General features: G+C 36.4%; 1 protein-coding gene across 3 annotated transcripts in view; it reads right to left on the bottom strand.

Annotated features, from left to right (window-relative positions):
- Positions 1-239: 239 nt before the first annotated feature.
- Positions 240-26,983, bottom strand: part of ATL2 (atlastin GTPase 2) — a 67,302-nt gene continuing 40,558 nt past the window's right edge. For 2 of the 3 annotated variants that reach the window (XM_010855587.1, XM_010855588.1), the window contains exons 3-13: positions 17,102-17,236; positions 16,752-16,856; positions 12,452-12,502; positions 12,097-12,153; positions 10,577-10,669; positions 7,804-7,942; positions 6,850-6,977; positions 5,659-5,715; positions 4,670-4,741; positions 3,601-4,032; positions 240-1,476 (exon numbers count right to left, since the gene is read on the bottom strand). In XM_010855587.1, the coding sequence (XP_010853889.1) occupies positions 1,357-1,476; positions 3,601-4,032; positions 4,670-4,741; positions 5,659-5,715; positions 6,850-6,977; positions 7,804-7,942; positions 10,577-10,669; positions 12,097-12,153; positions 12,452-12,502; positions 16,752-16,856; positions 17,102-17,236 (1,389 nt within the window). In that variant the 3' untranslated portion in view covers positions 240-1,356. Of the gene's footprint in view, positions 1,477-1,508; positions 1,968-3,600; positions 4,033-4,669; positions 4,742-5,658; positions 5,716-6,849; positions 6,978-7,803; positions 7,943-10,576; positions 10,670-12,096; positions 12,154-12,451; positions 12,503-16,751; positions 16,857-17,101; positions 17,237-26,983 lie in introns of those variants that run through there. The other variant, XM_010855590.1, reaches the window with a different exon arrangement.

The following is a 26,983-nucleotide window of genomic DNA, read 5'->3' as shown; positions in this document are numbered from 1 at the left end:
ACATACACCAGAAAAAAGAGAGAGAAATGAAAATTAATAAATCCCCTAGCTAATCACAAGTTTTCCCTGACAGAGACAGACAGAAAAATAACTGTTTACAAGCTTAGCTTCGAGGTACAATGGCTTACAGCTCTCACATGGGTGTTCCTCACTCATGCTCTTTTCAGTATAAACAAATAGGTTTACGTAATGGAATACATATTTGAAGAATTCCTTAAAAAAAAAAATCACAAGTTCCATTTTATATATGCAACAAATTTTTAATTATGTACTGAAAATAAATTACAGAAAATAACTTTAAAATGCAACAGAGGACAAAGTCACAATAAACATTCCCATTGAATTCCCTCAAGGGTGGGGGGTGGGGTGGGGAGTGAGACTGCAGTGCTCAAGAAGATAAATATCACAAATATATCAAAAACTTCAAATTGTCTATGCATTCATACACTGACATGAGCCACAAACACTCCTTCACAGGGACTGTACTCATTAGCCTACCACAGAACCAGATTTTGCCATAAACTACAAAACTTTTAATACAAAATTGTATTTATATATTTATAATTCATATACATGCCCTATCTGTGATTTTAGAAAATAAAAGCTACACACTGTACAGACACTCTTAACTCATAGCTGTAGGCAACATTTTTGGATGGAATTTCTCCCCCAATAAAATTAATGGCATATTTTATGTACATGAAGGCTAAACTGCATAAAGACAGTTTAGTTTCCCAGATATGCATCTCGTTTTAGGGCAGGTTTATAAATTTAAAAAGGCAAGACAAATGTACACTTCAGAATCACTTTCTTAGCTACAAGAGTTGTCGTGTAATTTCTGTGAAATTTCTGATACATGCATTTATGTAATACTGGTATTGAAGGCAGTAAAGCAATATATACTTTTAATGTCGTGGCTCAATAAAGGCTTCATTGTCATTCCAATCTGAATCTTGCTACAGTGATTCATTAACTTCTCTAAAAATTAAAATTTCAATGGGACACTGTTAAAAAGACTCTAAATAGATTTCTTAAAATATTTCCCTGAAATATCCTTTTACATAAGACAAATTTCACTAACATCAAAGAAGGGAAAAAGAAAAAAAAAGAATTAAACATGGCACCAGTGTGCATGATAAACTAATGCTCCTCAGCCAATCATCATGTCTCAGGAGCCATGAACAGAATGCTTAAAACCAACAAACAATTTCACACTCTGTGGCAGCCATCTGTGAAGCCAGTTATACTAAACTACTTCTACAGTTGATTGTAAACTTTGGTTTATTTTTATTTGAGTTCTCATTGTACAGCAAGCATGAAAAAAAGGGAGAGTGGAGTCCATGAGGAGATGAAGTGTCAGTCTGTCTTTAATCTGGCATGATGAGACACCTGGTCAGTCAGGCCTGCTTTGATAGAGTTTGTTACAGACTGCCTTATGTTTTCCTCCATCAAATTATCACCCAGGGGCTTCAATACCTGTGGTATGAGAAATGTGCAAAACAAATAAAAACATGAGGTAAAAAAAGAGTTACATATAAAAATAGATATAAAAAATTCAATTCAAAGCAATGAAGAAAATAAACAGGAATGTGGGAAATAAAAAGATGCTTCTCCCAAAAAAAAAGTTATGATGCTACAAATAATGCAGTTAGACATTTTATAATGTGACAAAAATTACTTTCCTCCTATTCAAACCATTACAATTCCTATGAGATGGATGTGCAATTCCATACCCTATATGCAGCATCAAATCTGGTATGTATACAGCATTTATGCAGACCGGCCCAGACGGTCCTGCTTATTGTCCTACATGTGTAAGTGTGAACACTTCAGATAGGGAAAAAAGTTAAAAATACTGTCTAATTTTTCTTCTTGTTATTGTTGGATGACAGTCTCTGTCGCTGTGCTGACGAAAGAACACGATGAACCATTCGACGTCTAGTAACTTCGAACAGTTTGGAAAACACCTAAAACATGGAGTGATTCGTTAGGAGAATGATTCAGAGGGCCTTGAACTTAAAGAGTTTAATTAAGACTATAAAAATTTGAGACTTCATAGTTTCTCACCTTCCTGGGACTCCTCTGAAGCAAAAGAAAAGAGAAATGCAAAAAAATTTAGACAAGGTTTGTTGACACTGCACAGACCTTCCGCCTAGTGATCATCTTACCTCAACTGTACTAAAAATACTTGTACACACTTTAGATTCTTCCATTGACTTGTTTGTGATAGTGGCACCTCTAAAATCCTAGAATCAGCGCTGTACTGGAGATGACTGATTTTCAGAAGACTCTGTACAATTATCAAAATTCCATGTGGCAGAAAATTAATAATGATTCAACACTTTTAAAGTAGATACTATTTTAAGTGATGCTGTGACAGCTTTTTTTTTTTAGGTTGTGATAGCTTTTAATCCATCTTCTGTCAGAACATATCAGAGGAATATAAAGAATGAACTTTTTAAAGATATAAAAATTTAATAAATATCCAGACATAAGGTTCCAAATCAGATCTGAATAGAGCATTTCTCTAAAGAAATATAAAATGGAAATTAATATAGCAGGTCACTGTATAAAATAGTAACGACATTATTAGTAGAAAAATCAGCATCAATCAACTTCTTCAGTCTTTGACTTTAAAACCAAAACCAGCATGGACCTGCATTATCTTAAATCTTCAAAATAAGCCCAATACTTCATCGGCCCAGAAATGGTATCTGAAAACGCCTTTCATATTGTCCATCAGTAATAACTGTAGCTTTCATTCTTGATATGATGCTCAGGTATTTCACGATGACCATTTTAATGACAATATCCTTAAGTGGAATTTTCTGAACACAGGCAATTCCAGACAACAGTTGGCTGATACACAAGGCTTTCCTTAGTAGATACTTGTCAGGCCCAACTTTGAATTCTGGTTTAAGGTAAAAAATCATGATTTGAATTCTGGTTGCGGCAACAGATTATGATTAAGAAAAGCTGGCTCACTGTGGTACTTTGCTTTGCTCATTAGCATTTCCATAGTACAGAAGTAAAAGATTATTTGCTGTAAGAATTCCCTATAAGATTGTTCTTTGTAGTAAGTACATCAGTAAACCACTACTATCTTCATGGAAGGCAATGAAGACCTGAATATCACCCATTTTTCCTGGAATATAAGCATGCATTGCTTCTTATCAACCCTAGTAAGAAACTTCAAGGGAACTGCACTTCCGAACTTACTTCCTTACCTTCATTACTCTTGCACTGATATTTTCTTTTCTCAAAAAAACAAAAAAAAAGGGGAAAATCCTTAAAGACTCTGGTCCTGCCCACTTGTCTGGTATAATCAGGCCTATAACTAAGAAACTATCCAGAGTATTACAGATATAAGTTAACCAAAGCACACTAAAACTTTCAAGGAAAAAAAACTCTTCAGTTTATACTTTATATTTGGATTATGCATCTAAACAAAACAGAAAATATCCTTTTGCCATTCTCCATATAAAGAAAAAGTAGGTGTGGAAATATTGGGGGTGAGGGTGGGGAATGGGGGACTGGAGGAGGGGTGGGGAGCCACAAGGATAAGGTTAGTCACTGAAAAACCAAAAGAGAGATACCAACCTGTTCCCATAGTGTTTCAGCAATCTGATCGATCATTGTTCCAATTTCTCTGAACTCCCCAGAGTATTTAACATATGCCCAAGTACAAAGAGACGTCAGTGCTAACCCCATGACAAGGTTACACAAGACGGCTATAGAGTTTAGGCCAACGAAGCCAGTCAGTCCTGAGATTATATACATAGCAAACATGACCGCAAACAGTGTGGCAGGGGTACGAGCAGCATAGAAGATATTTTTGCCATCATTGTGCTTTATAAAATTTGCATAGGTTTCTTCAATTTCAGCCTCAAGCTGGTCCTGATAACGACGGCAGAATTCATCTCCACCCATTTTTTTCACCGAACGAAACTGTTTAATCGCCACTTCCTTAAGATCCAGGTGTTTTCGCTCCAGATCTGAAGGTGCAATGTAAGGCTTGTCCCCACCACATACCTGTGCAGACAGCAGGACAGATTACATGCTGGAAATAAGTCACACTTGAAAGAAATTCCCCATCAGTGAAGTTAAACCACCTACATGATTTAGTTTTAAATTTGTTTGTAATACTCCACACTTCATCATAATCTATGCATTTCTTATATATTTAACTGACTCAGGCAAAATAAATTTTCCCAATTAACTATATACCAATAAAGACAAGAAGAATTACACTACAATCTGTATTGATGTCAGCTGACCCAGCAATACACCACAAAAGACTGCTGGCAAGAAAGTGTGTTAAGAGCTGTAACACATAAAAAAGGTACTTGAATATTTGAATTAGCAAGCTTAGCAAAGAAATTGCTATTGGTCTTAGGACAATGTTACTAACATCAGAAGCTACTGATAATAGCACTCTGAATCATGTGTCAAAAAATATTTTATTGTGGTCTATGTAAATAACTTACTACTCTCATCCTGCACTCTAACGATGGAAATTATAATCTTAAGTTTATTTTCAGTAGAGATGATAAAAGAAGATTTGGGAATGATGTAACATGACAATGTATAAGGAGTATGAATTGGTTCAATGATTTTAAATATAAAAATCTTCTCACTCTAGTGTCTAATATAAATGTTAGTCACAAACCTGCTCCATACTTTTGCAATAGGTCTCTCTTGCTCCTGCTACTGCAGCAAGATTATTAGCTTCAGCTGTTGCCTAAAAAATAAAATAAAATGTGCCAACTTTATGTGAAATAACTGATGACTATAAATGCTTAAGACAATAAATTATGTACAGTGACCAAGTCTGAAAATGAAACAGAAAAATATTATCAACTTCCAGTTTTCCTTTCTAATGGAGGAAACACTAGTAAAAATGATATAACAACTGCTTCTAATAGGACTACCTGATTAATTTTGTTTTGCTTAGATTTGTTAAAGTGGGTTTGTAGAATAGAACACATATGCCCAGGAAATTATAAGAGAATTAAATAAATACAGCCCTAAAATATGTCCCGTCTCCAGGTGCAAAGAATCAAGGGTTACTCATATGGTCCTCTCTCTCATAATCAGTATGACACAGGATACATTTTTAAATCCACAAAACTGTTTACTACATGTATTTTATGAAAAAAGTTTAATCCACTATAAAACTGGGAAATTGCCCAAAGTAGCAAATTTTAAAAAAATGAAACAGGTTAAAATAACATTGTCCCTAAAGAATACCTTTTTTTTTAAAGAAAGAAAAAAAAAAAAACTATAGTCACTAGAAGTAGCTGTCATTCATTAAAGAGAAAATAAGCCTATTTCAAACAACATTCATTGTCAAAGACCCAGAGAACAGAAGCAGCTTGGTTCAGCATGGCCCACACCAAGCTATCTTCTGAAACAGAAATTTTCCTACACTTCTTGAGCAACTGAAGAGAAAGCACCAAGGACCTTCATTTCTATGAACTGTGTGTGTACAAGGTCTGCAATCTGTAGTTACAAAAACTCAAAAACTTCAGGACCCATGCCTTGAGTATCTAAAATGTATTTGCATGCAAAGAAGCACCACCCCATTTCCAGCATTTCTCTCTAAAGCAAATTTTTTTTCTACCTCATAAATAAATGTATGTACAATGCACACACTACCTGAAGCATGGACTTTGGATGTGGAAGTTCCTCTCCTTGATAAATTTTAATGTAAGCCTAAAAATACAGAAGACTCATTATATTGATAGGTTATGCAATTTGGCTCCATATCCCCAAAGAAAAATCATTAGATAGAAAAATGATTCACACTATTAAAAGGAAAGTCTAAGCTTTAAAAATCATATACTCTCATTCCAACGAAGTTAACCCTATTCTCAACATTATTAAAAACGTGTGTTGCTAAGTAATATCCTAGAGAAATATCTCTAAATGTAACTCCAACTTGGCAGAAAAGTTGTTTCATATTTAAAGTTATATATAAAATGCTATCTACCCTATGAAAAGAAATCCACAATTCTCTCCTACTGCCAAACTGCCAATGTTTCAAATAAATATGTAACAAAACATTTTAACTCAGTATTTTACTTTGATCAGATTAAAGTATATTTCAGTTCAAGAGCAAAAAAAATTACCGAATTTGTGGTTTAAGAGTAAGAAAGATGAAAATTTTTAGGTAAGTTCCATATAGGAATCTTTCATCTCAACTTTCATCTGACTCTTAAATTATTTCATAACTAAACAAAGACAGTATGAAAGTGATCAAGTGTCCATTAAATAACACAAAAATACACTCTTTCATTAACTGTGTTTTCCCATCCATCTACAACTACTACAAATAATTACAACCCTCAACAGTGGCCTTGCTCTGGCAAGTAAGCTACAAAGATTAGAGAGCAGAGGGGGGGGAATAATCTATGAATAATTTACTTGAGCTCAGAACCCAGTTTTGATAACTTTCAAAGGCTCTCATCAAGTACTCAGACTCTGAGACAAGGTTTTTTTATGAGAACTCAAGATGCAGAATTATGCTCCCAATATCTATTATTATTTTCAAATGATAAGAGTGGTATTATAATATTATGAATGGTTCTTCTCTGCATATCAGAGCTGGAGAAAAAGTAAGATAACTGTATAAACAAATAAAATCACTGTGTAGAAGATATGTGTTACAATCTGCTATAATCTTCAATATTCTAAAATATTGATACATCCAATTCAAGGCAAAAAAATAATTATAAATTTTACTTCATTGTTTTAAAATACAGATAAATTTTTATACCATACAGATGAGTTTTAAGTCAACTATATTTCTAACTTACACAAAGTCATTTAATATAAGTATTTTCCTACCTTAAAGTATTCTACAAGATCTCTACAAGTGACTTTAGATCCACTTATCTCTTTTTCTACCAAATTTTCTGGGGCAAGGAGCAATGGAACCAGATTTCGAAGCTCTCGCTTAAACTCTTCATCAATATCTGATGGGCATGAAATTAGTCAACATATTAGTAAAATAAAAAAAAAAAAAGAAGAAGAAGTAAAGTCACCATTGGTAAGAGTTAATGAGATTGTGTTTTATAGAACAAGAGTATGATACTTAAGTAGAGATTCATTTCAAAAAACTCATCCAAATCTGTCATACTGACACATCTCCTAGGAAAAAATATAATGCCTCCACCCAACTCTGTACCCCATTTTCTTCATCTTCCAATAATTCTGTCAGCTCAAATAATAAAAAACTGTGAACTATCAAAACAAATTCCACATCAAGTATTTTAAGTAAACTATCCTTTCCAAATGGCAGGCAATTCATGAAACTGTATTAAATATTAAAACTAAATTTTGTTTTTCTAGCCATACTGTTAAAGTTTTGTTAGTCCCCAAGTCTTCTGCTATCATGCTCAAAATAATCCTAAAACATACACAGAAAATTATACCATCACCCCGAAACAGACTTAAATCTAATTATATCAATACAATACATTGGTAATGCTTTTTAGCAGACTGCAATCAGATGAAATACTGAAATGTTCTTAGTCTTCAGTGTTTTTAGGACATCAGTGCTGAGCAACAGACATTAAAAAATATGTTAATCAATATGCTAGGTGTTTGCAACAAACCAATGAAATGGAAAGCTACAAAGACCACACAGAGCACTACAATCACTTCATTAACAATGCACTGAAATATCCTCCAGTATAAGAGAGAAATTTTAAGGAACCATATATATATATATATTATTTTTTTTTAACTTTCAGTCTCTAAAACTTCAGTTCTGATTTTAGCAAGAATGGGAATTCCCACCTTTCAATCTCCCATCAAAACTAGGATTAGTTGCAACTTTAAGACCAGGATGTGGCAAAAGGAAGCAACCAAGATTTGAGAAACAATTGTGAATGTGCTTCCTTACATTCTGCAGCTCTTCATGTTGATTCTGTTTTACCTGGAGGTAGGAGGAGACAGGGTAAAGGAGCAAACAAGAGAAAAACAAATTTTTTTTAAAAAAGTACACACACATACTCACAAGAATGCACAGTACTTCAAATGCTACTCCACATGGGTGTTTTTTGACAATATAAAATTTTATTAAAGACCCATTTCTAACCATTGGGTAAGACCCACCTCCTCTCCTAAACCAAGAGATTTTTTTTCCCCGTTAGCTACCAAAGAGAAAGTGAAATTCCGAATCTGACTCTTTGCAACCCCATGCATTATACAGTCCATGGAATTCTCTAGACAGAATATTGAAGTGGGTAGCCTTTCCCTTCTCCAGCGGATCTTCCCAACCCAGGAATCACCCATGTCTCCCACACTGCAGGCGGATTCTTCACCAGTTGAGTCACAAGGGAAGCCCATTAGCTACCAAGGATATGAATAAATACAAATAATAATCAATCATAATATCTAACACCAGAACAACAGGTATGACTGTGATTTATAAACCCGTCTTTAAAGTACTTATAATGGCAAAGAGAAAAACAAAGTACTAATCTGCCTACAAATAAAAAGGTCAGCCCTCGGGCAAAACAACAGATAAGGTGAAAACTACCAGTACAGTCTAAAGAACTGTAAGATTTCAGCACTCATCCCAAGTGATTACTTATGACATATGCTAGTCATCAGTTTTCTGCAGAAGAGAAACTGCTATGTGTTTTCTGGAAGAATATACTATAGTTAGATTTTTAATAACTACTTATCCCAATATAATTCACATATTCCCTCCTAAACTCTTCTCAAAAACCATTCTAAAATACATGTACTGTTAGTAATCAACAAAACCTGGAAACTACCCAAATCTCCATTGAGAGTAGAATGGAAAAATTATTGTTATTCTTACAATGGAATACTGAATATCAATGAGAATAAGGGAACTAAACTACAGGCAACAATCTGAACTAATCTCAGAAACGTAATACTGGGCAAAAGAAACTGGACACAAGAGAATACATATCATGTGTGATTCCTTTCATAAAAAGTCCAAAAACAAAGCCTCATGAAGGTCTGAACAGCAATGAAGGGTTTGGGGACCAGGGGGAGTTAGCAGACAGAGGTGGGTGCTTCTGGATCATTATATGGCTATGTTCAATTTGCACAAATTCACCAAGGTGCATACTTATGGTCTGTGTACTTTTCTGTATCACTTTAATAATGTATTTAAAAACCCCTTTGTCTTTGAAGTCCATAATTCTGAATTTAGTTAGTATGCCTAATGTACTTCGTGTTAATTTCTTCTGAACAAACCAAAGAAAATGCTGATGAATGAAAATCTTTGACAGTCTAGAAACGCCTTTCATATAATCTAAGAATAAGGATTTGGTTTTAATCTCAGTTTAGGATCAAGAAAAATTATATTATACCCTCAGTCTTTGAATATGGTTGCAAAACTAAATTCATCCTTCCACAGGGAAAAAACAAAAGTTTATTACCCCAAAGAAAGAAATCTCCTATTTATGCATAAAGGGATTTTTATACATCTTTTATTGATGTCAGTAGGCAGGTAGTATTTGACCTGAGGGTTTCCACAGGAGGATATCTCTAGGAATAAAGGATCATGGTGGTGAGTTTATTTTCCAGGACTGCCTTGGTATGGCATTTTGCATGGGTCAGAACAAGAGTCTGGATATTTGGGTCTTATTATAGTTACTGATAATGTGTTAAATAAACAAAGGCAAGTCACTTTTCTGGGTTCCAGTTTCGAGGTGTGTGTGGAACTGTGGTTTTGGAGAAGACTCTTGAGAGTCTCTTGGACTGCAAGGAGATCAAACCAATCCCTCCTAGAGATCAGTCCTGGGTGTTCACTGGAAGGACTGATGTTGAAGCTGAAACTCCAATACTTTGGTCACCTCATGCGAAGAGTTGACTCATTTGAAAAGACCCAGATGCTGGGAAAGATTGAGGGCAGGAGGAGAAGGGGACGATGGAGGATGAGATGCTTGGATGGCATCATTGACTTAATGGACATGGGTTTGGGTGGACTCCGGGAGTTGGTCATAGACAGGGAGGCCTGGCATGCTGCAGTTCATGGGGTCGCAAAGAGTCGGACACGACTGAGCGACTGAACTGAACTGTGTATAAATGCTAAGCTAGATAAAATGTTTAAGATCCCTTTTCTAGCTCTCTATATGCTGCCACTCTATGAGGCAATATTCCTTGGAAAGAAAGTCTCACATCATTTGCGTTCAATGCATGCACACTAGATTATCCATCCTGTCTCAAATGTTCAGAAGCTCAGCTGGGCCAGAAAGAGACATGCATGCAATCTGAACAGATCAAAAGGTTAGTCTACCTCAAACTCTTATCCTGTGAATATTGATTTATTGAAATGTTCCTTCAATATGTCTCTGGAGAAATATCTGTTCCTTAATTTCTATTCAAGGGCATTTCTACTGTTCTCTTTCTCAGGAGTGCTACCAATTTATACCTCATCAATTATGTATGGGGTTACCTAGGTTAACCAGGGATACTCTATTTGTCCGGATCATACTTAGACATTGGTGGTCTAAGCAGCAGTCCAGGCAGCCCACTCCTTTGCCTGACTCGGTGCTTATGCTCTCCTCTCTCAGAAATAGGGACTTACCTGCAATCTCTTTTCAAGGAATTGTTTGCCACCTTCCAAACCATATGAATGTTCATAAGGATAACTCCAGTCTCGAATCAAAAACATTAATGTCTACAGAAAAAAGGAAAAACATAGAATCATTTCTTATAAAATTTTACCAAAAATTACTACCTTAACAACTGAAGCATCCCTTACTCCCCAGAAACAATCCTTATCAAAAGTTACAGCAACCAAATGGTTTCCTACTAATCATAGTTATATCAAGAGCCTACTACATAAACCAGTAACACTCCCAACTCCTATCCAAGAATCTACATCCACTTGAGAAACTTACTCTATATATTGTCACCACAAGTAATAACACAGGGATTTTTAAGAAGAAACAAAAGACGTATCAGGGTATACAGATCATAATTTTAAGCCAAGATTGTATAATTAAAAGACCAAATAATTCACAGAATTTTGTATTCTTACATGCTTAGGTTTCTCAATTCAGCATTATTGATGCTTTGGGTCAGATAATTCTTAGCTGTACACACTTGTCCTATGTATTACAGGATGTTGAACAGCATGTCTGGTCTCTAAAAACTAAATACCAATGGTATTAACTTCCTCCCCAAAACTGTGATAACCTAAAATGTCTCCAAATATCAGCAAATGCCATTTGGGTGGCAAAATTACCCCAGTTCAGAAAAACAGATATAGGCAAAATAGAGTACATTTTATCATATACAAAAAATGACACCATAACCTGTCTAAATATTTCATGAAAGTAATCACTTGAGCCAGGCAAGACTGAGGCTGAATCAGTGTAAACCCACTGACAGTAAGAAGCACCAGTGATGCTTTCATGTAAGGGAAGACTTCACACACGGATGAGCAAACAGGGTGGAGTCATTCTTACCTACTGTAACACAACTAACCAAGTAACACTATGTCAACTTATAAACCACTTATTTCAAAAAAGAAACTATCTAAAATTAGCTTTTTTTCTTTTAAATCTCTGTAATGTTAAGACTCCAAAGAAGCAATATCAAATTATGCTTCTCAAATAACTCCACCCAGATTAATTTCTGACTTAATATTCTGCATCTAGCATTTAAAGGTAATGAAAAAACATGAGGGAGAGACATAATAAATTCTGAAACTTTTCTATGAATCAAAAATGAACAATAACAGGTCTAACTTCAACTTGTAATATACTCCCCCACACACACACAACCAACAATATGGCAGTAGTTTATGATGTATACAAGAAGTTCACATGACTATCTCAACTCTGGGAATTAACACCTAATTAAGAGAAATGTTATTAACTTAAGTAAAAATTCTAAGAATCAATCTATAATCATTTGTTCTATTTCCTATCTTGTAAATTGCTACTGTTAAGTTGGTAATGACTGTACCATAAATTAGTTTCAATTCCACTGGATCTGTTGCTAAAAATGAGTTTGGCATAATGTCCTTATGTCTTCAGAAATACAAGATGACAGCTTTTCACAGATAAATTTCTTTTAATGATAAAATACTTAATTTACCTGAAATGGTTTCTGGTAGATTTCTTCCATTGCAAGTCTGCCGTATTCTGTAAATAACTATTAAATCAAATTATTTAAAATAATGCCCCCAAAGACGTTGAAAGAAGACATCTGTAAAGCTGTTCTATATCAGAGCACTAGATGTCAGGGCCTTTAAAATCATTTGAAAGCCAAGCATTTAATTTTTAAGACCAAGTATACATCAAAATTTCTTTTAGTTAAGAAATCATGTATCTGTTTAAAATCATATAATAGTCAATCTTCTTACAATATTATAGATTCTTGGTGTAAAGTAACAATAATGTAGGAATTAAATTTTCAATACTTTGGCATACATTCTTTGAGACATACATACTTGTAAGTGTTGAAGATCATCTTCCTGAATATTTTGAGACAAATTATATACCTGTTAAAACAGAATATGGTTTTCATTAGTGCTTTACTTTGAATACCCATCTGTGTGTAACTTTACTTGTGGAAATGAAGGCTATTTTATACCTGAACACATATGAATGACTCGATCATTATCTTAACTGGTGATGAAAAGGATTTCTTTTTCCCTAACTATAAAACATTAAGGGGGGAGCAGTGGTGGTAAACTATGTAAAAATCATGAATACATGCCTATGGGGCCAAGAGAGCAGCAGACCTTTTTTTTAAAGTATATGTAGTATACTTATATTGTACGTTTACATACTTACACTTAGCTAGTAAGTTTCTTTAATGTTACACCATGTTTGTTTGTTTTTTTTCTTAAGTATAGGATTTCCCCAATTATTTTTCTAAGTGAATGATGTGAAGGGCATAGTTCTACAAAGATCAAATTCCTCCCTGGAGCATTCACAATATATATGGGTGAATATATGTATCACCCATATATCATGGGTGCCTCAACTACCATTGACTCTAATATGATTATCTTTTTACTTAAGCAAACTCAGTCTAAATAACACGAAAATTTTACCAGACTGTAGTAGCTGTTTAAAAAAAAACACACACAACAGTAGGTGGCACTCTTGCCCTTTCCACAAATTTTTAGGAGGCTTTCCAAGCCACACAGACCAGAGCTGATAATGGTAAGTTAAGTAAGTATAAATATCAAATAGGCTAAGTTTTCAAACTGAGTACAATGACATATAATTTCTTGTATGCTAAGTCACTTCAGTCGTGTCCGATTCTGTGTGATCCTATGGACTATAGCCCGCCCGGCTCTTCTGTCCATGGGACTCTCCAGGCAAGAATACTGGAGTGGACATCCCTCTCCATGGGATCTGCCTAACCCAGGGATTGAATCCGGTCTCCTGCATTGCAGGCAGATTCTTTACCATATGAGCCACCAGGGAAGGTCTTATAATTTATTAAGTGCTTTCTTAAGTGCCTTTGGTTGGGTTTTTTTTGCCTGTTGGAAAGAACCCCCATTATATCGAAAAAAAAAAATCTTAAAAATTGCTAATTTAAATACTGATTATATTTGAAAAGTAGCTTTTCAAAAGAATTATGATATATTATACATTTTATAGCTTCTTTATTTGAAAATTACTGTTTTTGCACATATTTTTGAAGGAATGTGAAAAATGCACAGTTATCAAAAACAGAATTTTAGAACTAGAAGGAGCATTGAAGGAGCATCTGACCCTAACTTTGTATTGTCCATGGGTAAAACTGAGACCCTTTGGGTCCAGTTTGGGTCCAGAATCCTGTTTGCTGAAAAACATGGAGAACTCATGGCTCCTGACCCCTTTTCTCTCTTCAGTCCCCAAGTCTGGGGAAGGAGTGTTCAGTTCATTGGGAGATGGACCAATGTGACCTGGCATTCTGGAAATGGAATGGTTTGGGTGGGGGCAGGGGAAAGGTAAGAAGAACTGGGTTTGAGACCTAATATCTGTGGAGCATCAGGGTACCTTCTGAAACCATTATACCCTAGAATGGAACCGCAAGTACCTCATCCATGCAGAATTTTAGAGGCTTTGCGAAAAACCTGGAAAGTGCCACTGGCCAGTGCGAATTAAAGGGATGTGTCTTGGGACTGGAGCTGTGCTTAGGGAGGATAATGAACAGTCAGACTTGACTACCTATCTACCCACCATGCAGGTTTCTGAGTGGATGCAGGCAGCACCCCAGTGCCCCAAAATTCCACCATGAGGGATTGCTCCTTTTTGTGAGAGGGGCATGAAGGTCATTTGGAAAAGGAAATGGCAACCCTTTCCAGTATTCTTGCCTGGAGAATTCCATGGACAGAGGAGCCTGGCAGGCTACAGTCCATGGGGTCGCAAAGAGTTGAACACAACTGAGTGACTATCACTCACTCAAGTACTCACAAGAAAGAGAAACTGGAGAGAAGATTCACTAGGTACAGTCCTTCTGAATCAAATCTTTTAAGAGGTCAACTAGGCCACCAAAGGAGAAAAGTAGTAGGTGTCCATAGTTGCAGCCTCTGCTAAGAAATAACATATCTAAGAAAACAGGGTTACTCCAAATATAGAACAAGCTATTCTAACCACAACAAAATGCCGATCAAACTTAATCACTTGGAGGTCAAGAAAATAAACAGCCACTATAAGCCAGCAAACTTAAAATTATTTTCTCAGCTAATTTCAAACAGGTACTTACAAAGAAATTAATGATTGAGGTGGTTAAACTCTATTTAAACTTAAAATCTGAGAGCATGACCAACCTATTCTCACTGATATGGGCCTTAGCGTTTAGAAAATAGGCCCAGATCCTTTCATTGTCAGGGCCAGGTTATAAACAGCAAAGAGAAAAGATTTGTTTACTGTAGACCATTAGTACTTAGTATACCGTGCTGTACTTAGTATACCACACTGTATTTAACAAGATGCTCAACAATTATTTTTTGAAAAAATAAATGATAAAGGGATCAATCTGTCATTAGCCTATCAATCATATAACTTATATAATAAGGAAGGACAGAAATCTGGCCTCAAGAATCAGGAAAGACGCAATAATAAAAAATAATTTCAGGGACTTCCCTACAAGTTCAGTGATTAAGACTCTGTGCTCCCAAGACAGGGGGAATGGGTTCGATCCCTGGTTAGGGAACTAAGATCCCAAATGCCAGTCAGTTCAGCCTTAAAAAAAAAAATCAATCTTTTTGATTATTTAGTTTACAAAGCACTTTTTTATGCATTATCGCATTTGGATTTCATTTCTGACTGCACATAAAACCACATTATGACACAGTCAAGCAAAGCAAGAATTTTCATTTTACAGTAAGAAAGTGGCTTTAAGTTTCCAAAATTAGGCCTCTCACTATCATAAAGTTAAACAAACAACAGAACACCACGGTATATAAGTTTTAGGACAGAGAGCTTATAATTTAAAGCAAGTCAGAGAGTCAGCTAATCTGAAGGGCTATAATGTGATAATACAAACACAAAGATGCATTTTCTGGTTGCCTCAGGAAAATGGCAGTTGTGCCACCCTGTAAGATTGGAGGAAAAAAAGTAGAACATATTGGAAAAGAGAGATTCTGAGGGTCCCCAATAATATCATTTAGTTTATAGAGACAGATATTTCCATCCCTATAATAAAAAGAAGCCCCTTCTCTTTTATCTCATAATAATATCCAAAAGTTGTTTCCACTGACAGCTAAATACTTCGAATTGAGGAAGGAGATGGGAACTTTAATCGAGACAAGTCATACATTCCAGATACTAATAGAAAGCACAAAAACCAAGACACTGTGACGGTATCATCTATAATCTCTCATCAGTAAGAAATATTTCTTACCTCGGAAGAGGCACATACTTTTTAAAATATTTGCAAATACGTATCTCGAAACATCACCACCAGCTGGACCTAACCACCATACTTCAATAATTCTTTTTTCAGCCAGAGAAGTGTCAACCACAAATGAGCTCATAAAAGGGAAAGTAAAAAAATACAAAATGACCTGTGGTGGTTTAATTCAGTCCAATCAGTCTAAATTATACAGAAAAAAGATGGCCTAGCTCAAAGAGACTAGAACTTGACAAAACACCAAACACACCTAGGGTACAGCATAAGTGAAAGAGAAAAGAATTTTACTTCTTTCTAAGTGAAACAGGTGCTATCCTAGATTATATAAACATCACTCAGGTTTCCTAAGTTACATATGACCCTAGTTTATTATATAAACATACCTCCATTCATTCAAATAATCAAGTACTAGTTGCCATGCACATCAAGTAGAAAACTAAATTTAATTACTTGATTTTGCTGTTTGGTTGATTTAGCCAAAAAATAAAAATATACTCTACATTTTACTGTATCTGGCAGCCACAGTATCAACTGAATATCCTAGAATTCAATTAAGGATAATATACAATATATACTCGTTAAAAAAAAAGAGCATTGATGCTACAACAAAATACCAAAGGCATTGGCTGTTGGTTCACTGCTTCCCTGGTAAGCACTTAAAAGTACGAAATTTCACACTGTAAGCCAGGACAGCAAGCACAGAAATGTAAGTGAGCGATAAGAAATGTAAATAGTTTCTCTAATTTTAATCCATCTTTTCTTCAATCAAATGGCATTCTGAGGAAGAGCAAAGGTACTGGAGTTCTGTGAACTGATCATGCTGGAGCATCCCTGCGTCTCACCTGAACAGAGCTAGTCATGAGAACTGATCGTGCTAGAGCATCCCTGCGTCTCACCTGAACAGAGCTAGTCATGGTGCTCAGAGCAAACACTGTGGCACAATCCTTGATCGTCGACTGGCTGTCAAAGGCACCCTGGGTATCCATTAGCAGCACAGCCACCTAGGAATTTAAAAGTTAGAAACACTACGTAAAAACTCACCGACAGTGATTTATAAAAGTCAAATATAAAATGGTTACTATAAAAACCAGTAATTAAGTCAAGAAAAGTACATATCTCACACATTTTGACATAATAGTCCACATGTTTAAGTTATCGGATAATAAGATAAGAGTTCTGCATTGTTTTGCTCAAGAAATAAGGAAGAAAAAATAGTTTTAAAAAAAAACTCTAAAAAGAATTTTACTTTTGTTCCATTAGGTCTCTCGATCACAAACACTTCATTCCAGACTTGTATGCCTGTTGTTTCTCTTTCGCAACCACCTCGCCATGTAAAGCCAGTCAATGGTTCATTGTTTCCACCAATCCAACTCTGAGAATCCTGTTGAAATCAAGCATAAATATAAAATAAAACACACAAAAATAAGAACTCAAAAGGAAGGCAGGAAATCACCCACTCTTTACAACATTGTAAATCAACTACACTTCAATAAAAATTTTAGGAAAAAAAGAAAAGAAATCATCCACTCCTTATTTTATAGATAAGGACGGTACATCCAGGGAGATAAAATATACTGTAACATTACGCAAGTAGTTACAAAAACAAATCCCACATCCTTCACAGAGGGACCTGAACCTTCTCACATCTGCTCCCATTTTCACACTCTAGGCTTCTAGATAAGTGGGGTCACACCCACTTTTCCCACTTTGGAAAGACTTCCTATGTTCAAAATCATAAAAATAAGATACCAGCTATTTTGACACCTCCTTCTACAAAACCAAGTTCCAGACAGAATGACTGTCAAAACAGCACTGCTCTCTTAGAATAGCTTATATACTAAAATGTTTTCACACTGCCTTAATTTTCTCTTTAAAAAACATCAACTTTAAAAATAACCACAAGATTTGTATAAAATCTGATTCAAACAATCCAACTGTAAGTCTTTTTCAAAACCCAAAGGGAAATCTGAATCCAGACTGGGTATGGTATTAGATGGTGCTAAGTTGGGGTAAAGATGATTGTGTGAGGTAATAATGGCTTTGAGGTTGTACTAATAATAATAAAGTCTTATATAGTTAAAATAAATAAGTAAAAGGGCAGAGAGGAAAACAGATGAAATAAGACCAGGAAAATGTTGGCGGGTACACTGGAGTTCATTATATTCTACTATTTTGGGGTATATTTAAATTTTTCTATAATAAAATGTTTTAGCACATACATTACGGGACTAAACTGTTGTAATATTATAAAATTATATGAAATTTAATATACCATAGGCTAATTTATCTAGAAAATTAAATCTAGAATATGATAAATGAGTTAACTTTGACATATATTAAGAGCCCTCTACTTTAAGTATATTTAAAGCCCATATATCCTTTTCTCAAAGTACCTTCCCTCACAGGAAAAATTCCTTTGTTTCAGAAATACTTATAATAAGCTTTACTACATAGTCCAAAATAGATAACAAAGGTCCAATTAGGGGTGGAGAAAGATGTATAAGGTAGACTTAATGAGGAAAAGGCGGGAGACAAAAGTGTTGCCCAAATTATCACTACTTAATATGAAGATCAGTCTTAAACATCAGTGGGCTTCCCTGGTGGCTCAGATGGTAAAACACAAACCATCTATAATTATTATTCCACAGAACTCCATCCCCAGTTGTTACCAATCCTATCACTTACAAAATTCTCTTGGACTCTCTTCACTTTCAGTACCTTCAACTTAAGACCCTCATCCTCTGCTGGTCACAAGGCTGACACATGGTACAGCTCTGTTTATACTATATACTACAGACTTGTGCTTCAAGAAGCACCCTTCACAGGGATCAGGGGATTAACAGTACACCCTAGATAAGCCCAGTTACGGTCTTGCACTGACTATACTTTTTAGATGCTCCAAATCACCTTGAACCTCCCTGTTGTACCCTCCAACCCATCCTTCCCAACTGTCAATGTTCTCAACAAGAAATCTAAAATCATGCCATGGTCCCACTAAAAAGCCATCTGTGGCTCCCCATTTCTTTACAGGACCATCTGGAGATGTGTTGTATACAATCCACCTTTAATTTACATTTCCTATCTCTGCTCCTTATGTCCCCCCAACACACACACCTCTTCCAGTTTGTCCCACAACAAAAAAGGTCAATATTCCCAAATACATAGGTTGCTTAGCATCTCTATACCTTTGCTCAATCTGCTCTCAGCCTGGACTGAGTGGGTGGTCAGGAAAAGAAACTCCAACTTTTCTGAACTCTTAAAGCCTATTATTGACACTTCAGGTGGCTCCCTTTAAATGGCTTTGAACTGCAGTTCTTGTGTAAGTATTGCGAGCACAGGCTATAAACCCATCTGATTTACAAAACTGTTTCTACCAAAATGCCTTCCATATTCTAGGTCCTCACACATAGCACTTCATTCCCCGGAAGTGTCAAAGTGATATTTAATGAACTGATTCAACCTACACAAGTAACTTAAAAGAATTTATCCTATTAGAGAAATCTTTTATTCTACATATTACTTTTTACTTAATTACTTAATTTTACTTATTTTTTTCCCTATCTCTTCTATGAAAATTTAAGTTCCATGAAGAAAAAAAGTTTTGTCATTTTCTTCCTCTCAAAACACAGGATAGTATCCCCAGAACATAGAATAGTGCCTGGCTCGCAGTAGGTACTCAAAATATTTGCTCAATAAATACGTTAAATTTTTAAAATTAGTAAGCTTCAACATGTTCCTTTTTGCACATGGGTAAGAGAGATGGAAGAAATAAAATCCTTTCAATCACTGCTAGAAATAATACATGAATAAGAGTAAAACTGAATTTTAAAAAGTACAGATGACTGAAATCATAAACTAAGTAAGATGCTTGTTAACCTTACTATCTCCAAAAGAACTTTAAAAAGAATTGGTGTCTCATTAAAAAAGATGTACTAACTATATATTATCTCTTCTTGGTTTACCCTGTAATGGAAATGTTTACTAAATTGCTATTGTTCAGTCACTAAGTCGCCCAACTCTTTGTGACTCCATCCACTACAGCACATCAGGTTTTCCTGTCCTTCACTATCTCCTGGATGTTGCTCAAACTCATGTCATTGGGCTGGTGATGCCATTCAACCATCTCATCCTCTGTTGCCCGCTTCTCCTCTTGCCCTCAGTCTTTCCCAGCATCAGACAGTCTTTTCCAATGAGTCGCCTCTTCACATCAGATGGCCAAAGTACTGAAGCTCCAGCTTCACCATGAGTCCTTCAATGAACGTTCAGGGTTGATTTCCTTTAGGATTGACTGGTTTGACTCCTTGATCTTCAAGGGACTCTCAAGAGTCTTCTCCATCACCACAGTTCGAAAGCATCAATTCTTCAGCAATCAACTGTAGCCTGCCAGGCTCCTGTGTCCATGTAATTCTCCAGGCAAGAATACTGTAGTGGGTTACCATTTCCCCTCTAGGGTATCTTCCCAACCCAGGGATCAAACCTGGGTCTCCTGCACTGCCGGCAGGTCCTTTACCACTTGAGCCACCACAGCTTTCACTATACGGACCTTGGTTGACAAAGTGATGTCTCTGTTTTTTAATGCGCTGTCTAGGTTTGTCACAGCTTTCCTTCCAAGGAGCAAGCATCTTTTAATTTCATGGCTGCAATTACCATCTGCAGTGATTTTGGAGCCTAAGAAAATAAAGTCTGTCAATATTTCCACTTTTTTTCCATTTATTTGCCATGAAGTGATGGGACTGGATGCCATGATTTACTTTTTTGAATGTTGAGTTTTAAGCCAGCTTTTTAACTCTTCCCTTTCACCCTCATCAAGACACTCTTTAGTTCCTCTTAGCTTTCTGCCATTAGAGTGATATCATCTGCATATCTGAAGTTGTTGATATTTCTCCTGGCAATCTTGATTCCAGCTTGTGTGCTTCCTTCAGCCAGGCATTTCGCATGATGCACTCTGAATAGAAGTTAAATAAGCAGGGTGACAATATACAGCCTTGACATATTTCTTCCCTAATTTTGAACTGGTCCATAACTCCACATCCAGTTCTAACTGTTGTTTCTTGACCGGTACACAGGTTTCTCAGGAGGCACGTAAAGTGGTCTGGTATTCCCATCTTGTTAAGAATTTTCCAGAGTTTGTTGTGATCCATACAGTCAAAGGCTTTAGCGTAGTCAATGAAGCAGAAGTACTAAATTGATCAGTCAATAAAAGAATGAGAGAAAAGGTAAATCAGAGAACCTAATCAAAACCAGTTAAGTTTTGACATTTCAAAACATGAAATTAAGAAGTCTTGTTATTTCTCTAACATACTGAACACTGGTAAATTTAATATAGTCATTCAACAAATATTTATTGAACCCCTACTGTGTGCCAGCCACTGTTCTAGATTCAAGGGACAGAGCAGTGAAAAAGAACAAACATCTCTGCCCTCAGGAGGATGCTAATGAATTCGAGAAGGAGCCTCGCCCATAACAGAGACCGTCTGCTGTCATGAGTAGAAGCAAACTTAAGAACTTGAAAAACAGTAACCTGATACCATTTATTAATACAGGGACAAAAACTAAAAATTTAAAAAATTATCTTAATCCTCCAGTTCAAAAAAAAAAAAAAGCTTACTGGGTAAGTCCCAGTTGCAAAAGGCATCTCAGCTGAAAAGACTTGAACTTTGAATTTAGTCAAATATTACAGTGAATAAACAGAAATCCTTGCCAAAAAGACTCAGCAATATAATTATCAACAATAAAGAACCCCTACCTGCTCTAAACAATAAGAAACAAATTCTTATTTCACCATAGGAAAGATAACATTCTCTAGCAATGGAGATCAGAGAAGGCAATGGCACCCCACTCCAGTACTCCTGCCTGGAAAATCCCATGGACGGAGGAGCCTGGTGGGCTGCAGTCCATGGGGTCGCTAAGAGGCACGACTGAGCAACTTCACTTTCACTTTGCACTTTCATGCATTGAAGGAGGAAATGGCAACCCACTCCAGTGTTCTTGCCTGGAGAATCCCAGGGACGGAGGAGCCTGGTGGGCTGCCGTCTATGGAGTCACACAGAGTCGGACACGACTGAAGCGACTCAGCAGCAGCAGCAACAAAGTGAAACAAAAGCTAGGTAAATTTGCACACTGAGTTGGTAGTCCAGCCAGGTCTCCTAACTTCAACAATGGGCATGCCAGAAGATAAAGGTGCATTGAGAAGCCGTAACAACTCAACACAGCTATAAGGAAAATGGACAGAAGGATGAAATTAAAGATCCAAGTAACTGTACAACAAAACAGCAGATCCTTCGAGCTATGAAGCATTCCCCATAAAAACATAACAGATAAAAATCTTAATCTGTATAAACTAGTACCTAACTTAGGAGGTAGGTTATTAACACCAAACGCCAAACGATAGAATAAGCTAATACTAACATTCTGACCACCAAGCATAACTTAGAGTTTTCGTTTGAATATGTAAGAATACTCTGCAAGTCCTAGAGCAAATTAAGAAACATTAGACTTTTAAAACAATTTTAAAACTGTCTAACATCTTACCCATCTTCTCATCCAACTCTTCCCTTTTGGGGCTGGACAGACAGATAACATAATGACTGACCTAACTCACAAGTTCAGACAAAGGACAACTATATCAACTTAGCTACACGCGAAAGAAGAATAAGTTTAAATAATCTTTTTTTCTTATGATTCTGGTTAAAAGCTGACCTTGACCTGGAAGACACACTTAGTAAAATAAGCCAGATACAAAATAACAAAATTGTACAACTATACTTAAATGAAATATCTAGAGCAGTTAAACTCATTGAGACAGAAAGTGGAAAAGCAGTTATCAGGGGCTGGAAGAAAGAGTTTATTGTGTACAGATCTTTAGTCTGGGAAAATGAAAAAGTTCTGGAAATGTATTGGTGATGATGACTGCACAATAATATGAACAGTCTTAATGCCATTTAAATTGTACACTTAAAAGTGACTAAAAAGGTAAATTGTTATGCATTTTTTAACCACAATTTTTCAAGTGTACTTAAGTGCTACTAGAACAGGAAAGGGAAAACACTTCTAGTTATTGATGTTTGGTGTTGAGATCTGATTTTATAGCCTTCCACTGGACTTCCAGTCTCAGTGCTCCCATGTATAAAGCTAATATAAAAAAGCATATCAGCCTCGAAAGAAAAAGCTCAACATGAAAATCAATGACCTTTCTTTCTTTTTGATCAGAGAATCAAGGTCACAGGGCAAATTGCACACTGAACTCTGGAGAGAGGCAAATACAAAGAATTGCAAGCTGAAAGTCAGTTTACCAGAAGCAGAAAGTGCTAGAGCAAACTGAAGAAACACTTAAATAAATATGGACAAACTGCTAAAAGCTAAAAGAAACTAGCTTGAGACCTAAGAGCTCTTCATTTTTACCACAAGAAGTTCCCTGAGGTTCTCTCTTTCTGTTTGTTTTGACCCTGCACATGGTTTGCGGAATCTTAGTTCCTCAACCAGGGATTGAACCCAAGCCGTGGCAGTGAAAGCACTGAGCCCTAACAACTGGACCACCAGGGAATTCCCTGCAACCATTTCCAAACACACAGAGGGGCAAACAAGCCCTGAGAGCAGTCCCCACTAACGAAGGCCAGCCCTTCAAGGCAAACTACCTGATCAGAGCTTTATCTAACCCTGGGAAAGTCCAATTCATCAACTCCAGTTCCCTCTAGCCTTCCTGTTTCAAGTAAAGGGAGAAAAAAAATTTCTGAAGGTCATAGCCCAGGGACTCAGGTCCACTTACAAAACTGAGATTTAATCATAAAATGATAAAGCTCTCCTCACGCACACATTACCACCACATCAATCAGTGAATTACAACTGACACATCGGCAAGACACAGATTCTATTTAAGGAGTTCTTAGGGAAACCCAAGGACAATGGAAGTGGGACAGAATACTGAAGTCTCTGGGATCTAAAGCAGCAAACACTAACCACATCTCTGAGCTAGAACTAGATTAACAAAACTTCACAGTAAAAGCTTAACTCTCAGTTCCTATTTTCTGATAGTTCACATCTGATAAGTACAAGCCATGTACTTTCCTCAAAAGTTGAGGAAAAACAGACTGATGAGACAAAGCAACCTTAAGAATCAAACTCAGGTATGTTGCAGATTTTGAAATACTAGACAGGAAATTTAAAGTAACTAAGGTAAATATCATAAAAGCTCTAATTTTAAAAAGTGGAAACCGTGCAAAAACAAGTAATGTAAGCAGAGAGATGGAAACTCTAAGCTAGAATCAAAAGAAAATGCTAGATAGAAAAATACTATTATAGAAATAAAGAATACCTTTAATATACCTGGGCTTTCCTTGTGGCTCAGCTGGTGAAGAATCCGCTTGCACTGCGGAGACCTGGGTTCAATCCCTGGGTTGGGAAGACCCGCTGGAGAAGGGAAAGGCTACCCACTCCAGTATTCTGGCCTGGAGAATTCCATGGACTGTATAGTCTCTGGGGTCACAAAGAGTTGGACACAACTGAGCGACTTTCACTTTTAATATACTTATCCACAGACTGGACACATCAACAAAAGAATCAGTGAACACAAAAATGTATCAACAGAAACTTCCCAAACTGAAATGCACAGACAAAAAAGGATAAGAATAACAGAAGAAACTATTCAAGAACTGTGGGACAATTACAAAAAGGTATAAATAGGCATGGCTTCCCTGGTGGCTCAGTGGTAAAGAATCTGCTTGCAAGCAGGAGACGTGGGTTCGATCCCTGGGTCGGGAAGGTATACTGGAGGAGGAGATGGCAACCCACTCCAGTATTCTTGCCTGGAAAAGCCTATGGACAGAGGAGCCTGGTGGGCTATAGTCATAGTCCATGGGGTCATAAAGAGTCGGACATGACTGAGTGACTAAACCAGTAAGTAGGTATAATGGGAATACCAGAAGGAGAAGGGGAAAAGGCATAAAAGAAACATCAGAAGTCATCAATTCAGTTCAGTTGCTCAGTCGTGTCTGACTCTGCCACCCCATGGACTGCAGCACACCAGGCTTCCCTGCCTATCACCAACTCCTGGAGCTTGTTCAAACTCATGTCCATCGAGTCTGTGATGCCATCCAATCATTTCACCCTGTGTCAGCCCCTTCTCCTGCTGCCTTCAATCTTTCCCAGCATCAGGGTCTTTTCAAATGAGTCAGTTCTTCACATCAGATGGCCAAAGTACTGAAGTTTCAGCTTCAGCATCAGTCCTTCCAATGAATATTCAGGACTGATTTCCTTTAGGATGGACTGGTTGAACCTCCTTGCAGTCCAAGGGACTCTCAAGAATCTTCTCCAACACCACGGTTCAAAAGCATCAATTCTTCAGTGCTCAGCTTTCTTTATAGTCCAACTCTCACATCCACACATGACTACTGGAAAAACCACAGCTTGACTAGATAGACCTTTGTCAGCAAAGTAGTATCTCTGCTTTTTAATATGCTGTCTAGGTTGGTCATAACTTTTCTTCCAAGGAGCAAGTGTCTTTAATTTCATGGTAATAATGGCTGAGAATTTTCTAAAATTAATGACGAATACTAAAGAACAGATCTAAGACAATCAGATAACACCAAACAAGATAAATATCAAAAGATCTACACCAGGCGTATCACAGCCTAACTGCAAAATGACAAAGACTAAAAGGAAATCCCAAAAGAAAACAAAGACAAAAACACATATCTACAGATGATCAAGGAACGATAAGAATCACTTTGGACTTCTAGTCTGAAACCATACAAACAGGAAGAAAATGGAATGAAATATGTGAAGTGTTAAAAGAAAAAAGCCACCAACCTAAAATTCTGTATCCAGTAAAAGTTACCCTACAAAAGTGAAGGAGAACTAAATTCTTCCTTAGATAAAAAATGAAGGATGTTGTCACCAGTACACCTGCCTTGCAAGAAATGTTAAAAGTTCTTCACACAGAAAGAAAATAATACACGCTGGAAACTCAAACATATATATATATATATATAAGAGTATCAGAGAAAGACAAGAAAATCTTTTATTCTTCTCTTAATTCATTTAATAGACAACAGCATATCCAAAGTTCTAATTGCGACAATGTATTAGGCGATTATGGTACATACGGAGGACTGGGAATAAGATACCTGTACTACCCATAAAGCAGTATAGTAATATTCTAAAAGCAAACTTAGATCAGTTGTAAATGTATATTGCAAACTCCAGGCAATTAGATTTTTTTAATGTTTAAATAAATATAATAGATACACTAAGAAAGAATAGAATGTGGAATCATATATAATAGTCAATTAAAGCTAAAGAAGGCAGAAAAAGAGAATAAAAAAGAACCAAGTATAACAAGTATCAATAATCACTTCAGACATGCATGACTGAAATAAACCAATTAAATGAAAGAAACTGTCACTGGATTAAAAATAAATCCAACTATCTGCTGTCCACAAAAAAACCCAGTTTAAACATAAAGAAAAGGAATGGAGAAAGACATACAATGCTAACACTAATCAAATAAAAGCTAGAGTAGCTATACTAATTTCAGACAGAGCTGACTTTAAGACAAGGAAATTATCATTATAAAGAGTGGTAATACATAATGATAAAAGGAGTCATTCATTTCTCCAGAAAAACTTGACACTCTTCAATGTGTATGTGCTTAATAAGAAAGCATCAAAATATATGAATTCCAAGGAGAAACAAGAAAATCCACTATTACACTTGGAGACTTCAACACCCCTCAATCAGTAATTGACGGATCCAGAAGACAAACTATCAGTTCCCTGATAGTACAGTTGGAAAGAATCCCCCTGCAATGCAGCAGACCCTGGTTCAATTCCTGGGTAGGGAAGACCCACTGGAGAAGGAATAGGCTACCCACTCCAGTATTCTTGGGCTTCCTTTGTGGCTCAGCTGATGAAGAATCCACCTGCCATGTGGGAGACCTGGGTTCGATGATTGGATTGGGATGATCCCCTGGAGAAGGGAAAGGCTACCCACTCCAGTATTCTGGCCTGGAGAATTCCATGGACTATACAGTCCATGGTTGCAAAGAGTCGGGACATGACTGAGCGACTTTCACTTTCAAAGATACAGCTGAACTAAACAGCACCAACATTAAAGCAGATCTAACTGACCTTAT

This window comes from Bison bison, unplaced genomic scaffold (assembly GCF_000754665.1).
Source record: "Bison bison bison isolate TAMUID 2011002044 unplaced genomic scaffold, Bison_UMD1.0 scf7180017864366, whole genome shotgun sequence".
Lineage (NCBI taxonomy): Eukaryota > Metazoa > Chordata > Mammalia > Artiodactyla > Bovidae > Bison > Bison bison.
Note: the sequence above shows the minus strand (reverse complement) of the source record. Positions and strands in the feature narration are given on the sequence as shown.